At 47.7% G+C, this 9,352-nt stretch overlaps 1 protein-coding gene across 1 annotated transcript in view; it reads right to left on the reverse strand.

The window, feature by feature from the left end:
* Window positions 1-2,924: 2,924 nt before the first annotated feature.
* Lgi2 (leucine rich repeat LGI family member 2) overlaps window positions 2,925-9,352 on the reverse strand; it is a 28,151-nt gene continuing 21,723 nt past the window's right edge. The window contains exon 8 of the mRNA XM_033758892.1: window positions 2,925-8,173. Coding sequence (XP_033614783.1) covers window positions 7,356-8,173 — 818 coding nt within the window. The 3' untranslated portion in view covers window positions 2,925-7,355. The remainder of the gene's footprint in view (window positions 8,174-9,352) is intronic.

Consider the following 9,352-nt stretch of genomic DNA (forward strand, 5'->3'; position numbering starts at 1 on the left):
GGAAAATGTCAAACAGCACGCTTATTAAATGCTTCTCCCTTCCTGAAGACTCGTATTCTCAGTAGTCACAGGGCGCTGTTCATATAATGTGAACTCAGAACTGGCTAAGAAGAATCAAATGAAAGCGTTGATGTGGATTTTCACGTGACTTATGAAGCAAGACGCCGTAATGCTGCAAGGATTCACAGATGAGTGAGAGGAAGCGGACTCAGGAGGCTGGGGGTGACGGAGGAGGGAGGTAAACCAGGGACAGTGTCGAGAGTGAGGCCCCGGGCTCTTTGGCCTGCCCGACTCTTCTGAGTCCTCGCAGAGACGGCACAATGGCCAGGCCGGCAGCACAGGCTGGAATCTCTCAGCCCTGCAACAGCGGATCGGAGCTCTGCATCCTTTGGGGGATGACGGATGTTACGGAGCCGGGCACACTGAGCTAGACCTGCTTCTCCCTGCCCTAACAGCCGCCTCTTGGAGCATGGAGGGCGCTTTGCTGTACCTTGCTCCTGTCTTCCAGAAATCTCCTGCAGTGGGCCCTGGAGGTGTGTGTAAGGACACAGATGCAGCCAGTGCCGGGGAATCTGGGGCAGCCCCTCTTTCCCTGCCAGTCCTCTTGCCACGCTGCCTCTGTTTGGTGTCTGGCTGCAGGCAGGGACAAAAGTTCACGTTTAACAAGAGGCTGCCTGGAGCAGAGGCCAGGAGGTGGGGCTTGCCCGTGGCCTTTCGTCTCACCTCTGCTACCAATTTGTTGGAAAAAGTCATTTGTGCCAATTAGATCCTGGTTAGTAAAAGGTTGTCCCGTCTGGGAGGCAGGTAAGAAGCCAATTGCAAGGGCAGGTGATCAATGAAGGCGACTCACGACTGTGCCTCCAATTCTTCTCAGGCAGGTGGACCTCCATTAGCGCTCTCAGAAAGACAGGAAGCACCCTGCCTAATCGGGACTGGGCAGCCCACGCTGAGTGAGCCCTCAAGGCCCAACACAAAACGCGCAGAGACACTAGGATTGGTCTCCACCTGATTAATGAGCTCCTCCTGACTGGAGTTTTGAACTTAGAGTTCTTCTCTGAGCTTCTTCACAAGCATAATCAATGGTTTAATGGTAAAACAAGCGTCATAGTTAATATCTAGTTGTTCCCCAAAGCCTCATGTGATCCTAGGCAGGACCTTTGGAAGGTGATCTGATTGGGGCCACTCCTGACTTGCTGTTAGCAGGGGGGGCCTGGTTGGAAGAGCCAGGTCACTGGGGGTGAGACCTAGAAGGTTACAGCTCCCTTCTCAGAGCCTCTCTTGTGTTCTCTGCTTCCTGTCAGCCATGAGGGAAGCAGCTGTTCGTCTGCCATACCCCTGTGCCGTGCTGTCCTGCCCTGGAGCCAGGTGACCATAGACTGAAATATGAGCGAAAATAAACCTCTCCTTTTAATTGTGAGTGTCAGATCTGCTGTCCCAGCAACTAGAAAAGTGACTAAGACTGAAAGGAACGAGGCCATCCTCTCTCTACTGGACAAACGGGTACTGCCCCGGCCTACAGTAACCTTCTTTCTGGAGATTTATTCCCTGTGCGCACGGCTCCCAGTCCCTTGGGTCCAGGTGAATGGCTGCTGCTGGTCAGGATCGATTCTGAGCAGCTGGCCATCCAATCTCTTGGCCTGGTGCCTGCATCAGACATCCCATAAGGTGACTTCCCAAGCCCCATGAATCGTGCCTTTGGATGATCCCTGAGCAAGGGTGGAATCTGTGACCTGTTTCAAGGTAATAGAACAGGTAAAGGGGGTGGGACGTCACTTCCAGGTGGCCTGGAGAAGCCAACAGTGAATCTGTCACAGGACCTATGCAGGAGGCCATGCTGCAATGACCTGGTGTGGCTTCTGGGAGCTGAAAGAAGCCCCCGCACTGTAGCCAGAAAGAAAACATACCACAATCACAAGGAAATGCATTCTACCAATCTTGGGATTGAGCTGGAAAGTAGCTTTTCTTGCTGAGCCTCCAACTGGTGGTGAGCTCATTCGGACCCTTTACCCTGCCACCTGGTGGCAGCCAGGTGAGACCTTGAGCAGGAGATACACCTGGTCCGTGCCTGACCTCAGCCCTCAGAACTGTGAGCTGATGAGCAGGAGCTGCTTTAAGCCACTACACCTGTGGTGCTTTATTACCTTACCATAAGGAAAGCAATTCCATCCAGGCCGACGAGCATTAAATTCTTGGTTACCACCCCAGTTTTTGCTCAATCAGTCACACAGTGCTTTACAGTAAAGAATCGCATCTGACCTCAGATTGTTGCCTACAGCTTCGTGCAATTACGACTTTCTTAACTGGATCAGAAGTCAAATGAGGGCTACTCTGCTGTTACACTTTTTAAAAAGCCCCACAGCACACCACAGTCCCTGCCACACAGCAGGTATACGGTCATATGTGATTCGGGGTCTTAATGCTTTCTTTTTCTTAATGCACCCAATAGGTCTCCGATTAAGATGCGTGCAGCAAAACTTTTCTGCACACTGATTGCCAAGTTAGGCCCCAGACATGGATCAGAAGTCCTGCCCTCGAGGTGGTCAAGGTTCAACCACATCAACGAGGTCTAGCAATCTCTCCTCCGATCCCCATGTTCGCAGGATCAGAAGACACCCAAAGATCCCCAGAGTCCTTTGTCAACCTGTCAGGACTAGGAGCCCCAGGTCAAGGGAGGAATACTCAAAGATTCCACGACTTTTTAGTTTCTAAGTGAAGGAGCCAAAGGCTCCTGTGTACCCATCTCCTGTATGAACAGGAGTGAGCCACAAAGATATCACCACCGCGCCCATAGCCCAACATGCTGTCCCTCACTTCTAAGACCCAAGTGGACACACCCATATTCAAGCAGAGCAGAGGTCAGTGCTACATGAAGCATGAATTACTTTTTATTCACAGGTTTACAGAATGTATGGAATTAAGAGGCATGTCATGTTAACTCTATTTAACAAAAAGAGCTAAATATACATAAGTGTACAGCCTTTGAAGGCATCCATGGTTGTCTGCATACTGCAAAACTTTTAATATGCATACAAGCTATTCTTATTTTACCTAAGTTATGCATTTAAAATACATAAAAATAGTACCAAATGGCTTATCTTACCACAGTTCTTATACATTCCTGGTGGTCAAAGGGATGGATGCATTTCAAAGGAAATGCGTAGTTTTCTACTAGAAAAAGGTGGCTCTGATACAAGCAATGGAATACAGTAAGAAGAGGGCCTAAGTTCAGAGCTCAGTGCCCTGAAGCGTAATTCTTATTTGAATAAGCATCACAATGGGTTATTTCCAATAATCACTGGGATGCTGTTAATTTGCCTGGTCATTCTACACTCTGCTTGCCTGGCTGCAGCAAAGAAAATCATGATCATCTTTTCTTTTCTTCCAGGTTAATCTCTACTTTCCCACAACAGCTTCCTCCCAGGCCATCTGCCCTGCACTTCTGCATTTATCCCTTCCCTGGTGACTCGAAGCCGGACCACCTTTCTCGCTGCAACTAGATTGCTGCACTCTCTTCCTGTGCACTGTTGAAGAGAATCCATGGCCACTGTCTCACTGAGGGACTTTCCCCCAAAGCTGCAAATGAGGGGCTAGTATGGCTGCAAAAGGCCTGAGCAGCCTGCTAAGGAAATTTTCTTTAAGTGGCACGCAAAGGGATGTGCACCTTCAGATCTTCTTCTCTCCTTCATGAAAGCCCGGGCCAGAGAACTTTCCATCATGCCTGTCCCTGGCAGCCAAACCTCCAGCATGCCACACTGATTTCCTTGCTAAAAATACCCAGCCTCTCACTCCATGGAGAAGAAAAATGCAACACTGTCCTGTTCTACATGTTCCCTACAGGCTGATGCAGGCCCGGATCAATTCATCATCGCTCGTGCATTTGAGTTTTAATTTCTCTCTCACAAAACTCGTCTTGTTTATCTGGTGGATGTTGTGACAAGCAGCAGATGTATCCAGACCTTTGCTTCCATCCACATATCCCATAGCTAGGTGGGAGGAGGATGGACAGTGCCAGCTAGAAATCTTCTTTAGAACCATAAAAAAGTATCTGAAATTTCTGAAAGGGTTTCATGAGTGAAACCTTGTGTGTCACAGCAGTTCCAGAAGGTTTGTTCATCATTACGTGTACCGACTGATTGGTGTCTATTCGGTTGGTTTTCCTTCCAGCTATGCGTATTTCGTTGCATTTTTAACTTTATCTCCAGGTGCTGCTATACTCAGAGGTATGATGACAATGAGAGTTTTTCTCTGGGAGGGGACAGCAGAGCGTCACAGGAAGAAGACACAGTGCCTGCGGTTCAAAGGAGTTCTAACTTTGCCACGCACATTCAGATAACCCAGGCAGGCAATCCACTTAGATTCCATGGCTTCCCTTCTCCTTGAAATCAGAACAACACTGCAAAAAACTGAAGAACTACTTATGATGAATGCGACGAACACAAAAGGACATGAAAAAGTAGACAGCTTTTCAGAAATACACGGTGATCGTGTCCCTGCTTGGGAACTCAGTGCTTTTCACCTCTGAGGGGTTTTTGGAGGTGTCAGAGAGATGTGTTCCTGGCCCAGTGGAGACTGGGACAAGGCCTTGCTTTTCAGCAGTGGCCTTCGAGCTCACAGCTGTGGAGAGATGAGTCCAGGAGCCTAATCGAGGGGGATTATAAAGGCCAGGCTGAGCAGGTGCCCAGAAGTGGGTGACAGGAAGGAAGGAAATGCGAGGGCATGCACTGATTTCCATGGGGGACTGTCCCACATGCTTCTCTGCTTTTCTGGTCATTGTTCAGTTGGGGTTTTTGTTTTACATTATTACTAGCAGAGAGCATCTTGCAGAAACTGCTTCAAACTTCAGGGAGCCTTGGGACGCAGCAGTAAGATTAATGAAGCAAAGCTCCCGCAGCTCTGTGCCAAGAACATCCACGTTCTTTTGCTAAGTTGGACAGAACAAACATGTCTTCCCAGACTCTAGAAACTGCAGACTCCAGTCTTGCATAAACTTCTTCAAAAAGAGGAAGAAGATCTGATTGCTTTTGAGTGCATTACTCCTCCCATGTGCTGCTACCCCCACTGCCAACTGGAGATCTTTCTTTCACCCTCAAATGCCACCTCTGGACTCTCTACGTCCCAACCCAAGCCGAGTCCGGTTCTTCCAGATTCTAAGCAATGGGTACAGCACAGAGAGTGTGGGTGGCCAATTCCTAACTTCACCCTTCCGCACCACTGAGAAGTCCGTGCATTGCTTCAAGGAGGCTGAGGTGCGAAAAGACACCCCAGGTGCCTATTCTATATTCAGCTAGAATTGGGAAAAGCATTTCAACCCAGTGCAAGATCTAGGGCTGTCTCAGGGTCCCCTGTACAGTTTGCCAAATGTCTGTTTGGCCGTCCAGCCCATCTGAGGGTCCCATGTATCCGGAAGAATAGAGTTCCTGCTCTGCAGCTGGAGGGATGCAGCCATGTCCTGCTTTTAGCCTCCAGTGTGAAGATGTGGGCATTTGTCACTGATTCAAATAAACCAACAAAGCAAAAGAGTCGTTTGTACATTAAAAAAAAAAAATGAAAACAAACTCTGTGTTGTTTGGTATTTTGTTGGAGAGTTGTGAGCAACCACACGACTGAGTGTGGGTGAGCGGGCTCAGAACACCCCTGGTCTCCTGTGCTGGAAGCCTGAGCTGCGGTACCAGAATGTACCCCAGAGCGCTGACGGGGCACCAACGTACCGTTCTCAGAGTGCCATTTATTGCTCGCTCTGCATTGCTTCAAGTCAGGAAACAACAAACACATTCACACTCATGGAAAACAGCTACCTATTTATGACGTGGCCAATCATCATCAAAACATACACACGGTACAGTGTAATGGTCCCACTTCTGCGGCAAGAAGGAATTTGCTGGGTTACTCCTTTAAATCTACCCCTAGAACATTTGTTTCATGGTCTCTGCAAAGAATCAGCCACACAGGCAGAATGTCCACTAGGAACCTTCTGTAAAACCACAGCCAGTGGGGTTCCCTGTTGTCAACCCCGGAGCTCCATTTTGAAATAGGTCCCCTGTCCCCCCATCACAGGCATGGTGTTGGGATTCAGCCCCTGGTGTGGGAGGGGAGCCTGGCTCTAGAAAACCGGGAGAGGAAGGTGTGTCCCCAGCATGGGAAGCCTGGTTGGGCTCTGGTGTCTATAGCACCTTCAGTGCTAGCCGCAGCAATACCAGGAGAAGAGAGGAAGGCCGGTGGGCAGGCTTAGGGTTAGTGCTATTCGATTACTGGACATATTAAGTTGTCCAGAGGGCAAAGACATGCATAAATCAAAGAGCCACCTCTGGGTTTCAAAGCGCATTACAATCTGTGTAAGTAAAGTCCCCTTTGACTCTGAGAAATCTCACTTCAAAAGAGCCTACCAAATGCGCATTAGATGGAAACACCTGTTCCGCCCTCTGAGGGACAGAAAAGAAAGCTCTGTTCAGTCTTTGGCCTGTCTGCTGGTTGCCCACAAATTCAAAGGATAGGTTCAGAGAAGCAGAGAAGTCACAGAGCACATCAAACAGGCGCTGTCGCCCTGGCCAGCGTGAGGGCCTGCTTTGAAGTGCACGAGAGACGGAAACATTCTTTGGTCTCACTGCTGGGCCCGGAACCCATGCTGGCCTAGACATGTGTTGCCAGAGTGTTTTCTCTGTGGAAGAGGGAGCAATGTCAAACTTTCAGCTGTTTGTCAAATATCAAACTTTCATCATCACACCATGATGAGCATCCATCTACATAAGCCAACCAAAGGAGGAAGATTTTGGCATTACAGAATGTTCTGGAAGGCTGGGTGTTACTTTCAGGAAATCAGGATGGCTCAGAATAGCACTGCTGAGTGCTCTGAGGCTTTTAAACCACTCATCAGGCAATATCTTCAGCTGCCTTTGGCTTTAACATTTCTTACCCAAAAGGTTGCTAAAACGGAATGAGAAGGGTCCATAGGTTTGGTTTGGTTTATTTATCCATTTATTTATTTATTATCATTATTATCTCATTAAAAGAGCTATCCCACCTTATCCATTTTTCTCCTTCCTCATTAAAAAGAAAGAAAAAGCACATTACTTTCTAAATGGTAAGAGTAAATGCTGCACTCTTCTCTTGGAAATCACAGGCTACCAGGTGCCTTTTTAAATGATAGAATGGGCATGTCATGCAGTTAGCCAGTAAATGCAATCCCTGATTAAAATGCGAATCCTAAAAGTTTGAAAACTTCTAACTATTTCCCCATTTTAAAGTTGAACTTCAGAGCTCTGAGCCTGGCTTATGTTATTTTATTATTTTATTTTTTCTTGGACCCCTCTTGTGAGAACTAACGCTACACGATCTTTTTAAATTCACCCTTCACACCTTTACAAACTTAAGTCAACGATGATGTGTTCAAAAATCTTTGTTTTCCCTTTGAAACTGGATGCAAAAAAGAAATCTCTCCTGTCGGTGGAGACGGCTGTGAACGAGCGCGGGGCCTGCACGTAGATCTCCTTGAACTTCTTGAACAGCTGCTTCTCTTTATCCCACTGGTATATCTGCGAGAACGTGTAATCGCTCCCCAGGGCCAGGTAGTGATTATCTTTAAAAGAGAAGGGCTGCAGGGTCATGGCGCCCCGGGATGGCAGCGCCTGCACCTCCACGAATTGCTTACTGTTCCACCTCATGACCCGTGAGTCCCCAATGAAGCGGGTGAGTGAAAGGTACAGGGCGTTCTGCATCCTGAAGCTCTTCACAGCCAGCACGTCCTCCATGTTGGGGATGTCGCCATGGGGGACGAACTTCTTGGAGCTCTTGTTCCACTGGAGGATGATGGGCACCTGGGAGCGGCTGGACAAGATGAGATGCGATTTCCCATCGATGTCGAGGAACTCTGCGTCCGTGTCGCGGAACCACTCGTGCAGGGACTGATACGAGTAAAAGCCTTTGCTGTTCCACTTATAGACCGTTGACAGCCCCGCCTTAGAGCTGTCTGCGATGATGAAAAACATCTCATCGTCGATCTGAAACAGCTCGATGTCATTGGGCTTGGAGATGCGAGACACTTCGATGTCTTGGAATTTGACAAACTTGGTCCAGCTCTCGTCGTATTTGTAAATGTGAGAGCCGCCGAAGAGCTGGGCCACCACCACAAAGACCTGGTCATCAATGAGGATGGCTTTGCAGCCCACGATGGACTGGCCTGTACTCCAAGAGAAAAAGAGGGTTTAGTGTGACTGTCATGGAGAGGCCCCTCCATGACACTGTCTGAGGGAAAACAGAATGGCAACTCCTTGAAAAATTACACAGAATGGCCATGCGACCACCAATTCCACTCCCAAGGAACTGAAAAGAGGGACTCAAAAAGATACCTGCACACCAAATCCTATACGCCAAACAGTGCTGTGCCCACAAAGTTCTTCCCTTGAACCTAATCTCCAAGGTAATGGATTTTAGAAGCTCTGGGAGGTGACTAGGTCACAAGGGCAGAGCCCCCATGAATGGGATTAGTGCCCTTATGAGAGATTCCAGAGAGTTCCCTCTACCCTCACATGGGCAAAGTGGGGCCTCACACCAGACACCAAATCTGCTGCTGTCTTGATCTTTGACTTTTAGCCTGCAGAACTGTGAGATACAAATTTCTGTTGTTTTTAAGCCATCCAGCCCATGGTGTTCAGTTATAGCTGTCCCATAACAGACTAAGACACTCACACTCATAGCATCATTTTTCACAATAGCTTCCACAAGGGGAAGCTACTCAAGTATCCATGAGTGGCCCAATGATAAAGAAAATGCAGTCGATACACACGAAGGAATACTATCTAGGCTTGAAAAGGAACAGAATTCTGACTCAGCTACCATATGGCAAAACTGCAGCCAATGTGCTAAGTGAAATATGCTGTCACAAAAGGACAAGGCCCGGATGATCCCACTTGTATGAAACAGTCAGAGGCATGGACCAGAAAATGAAAGGTTGGTTGCCAGAGGCTGGCAGAGGGAGCACGAGGAGTAGCTGTTGAATGGGGAGAGTGAGGAGTTCCGGAATTTGGCTGCACAATTTGGCTGTACCGACAAGACCGCATTCCAAAAACAGTCAAGCTGGTAAATTTATGTTATGTGTATTTTACTGCAATTTATAATTTTTTTCAAAAATCTTGAAAAAAATGTATCTCTAAAAATGGGCAGAAGATTGTCAGGGGCTCTGAAGTCTTTAGAGTCAAGTGTAAAACTTAGGAAACGAACTTGGAAAGAACTCTCTCCATATGGGTCAAAAACTATATGGTAATTAGCTCAAGTCAGCTCTCCCAAAATGTACACGTCTCAAAACACGCCACAGATGAAGAATATATACAATTTTTATTTGTATATGTATATATATGTT

The sequence above is a fragment of the Fukomys damarensis genome, unplaced genomic scaffold (genome assembly GCF_012274545.1).
Source record: "Fukomys damarensis isolate Sample0158 unplaced genomic scaffold, DMR_v1.0_HiC HiC_scaffold_35, whole genome shotgun sequence".
NCBI classification, from domain to species: Eukaryota; Metazoa; Chordata; class Mammalia; order Rodentia; family Bathyergidae; genus Fukomys; species Fukomys damarensis.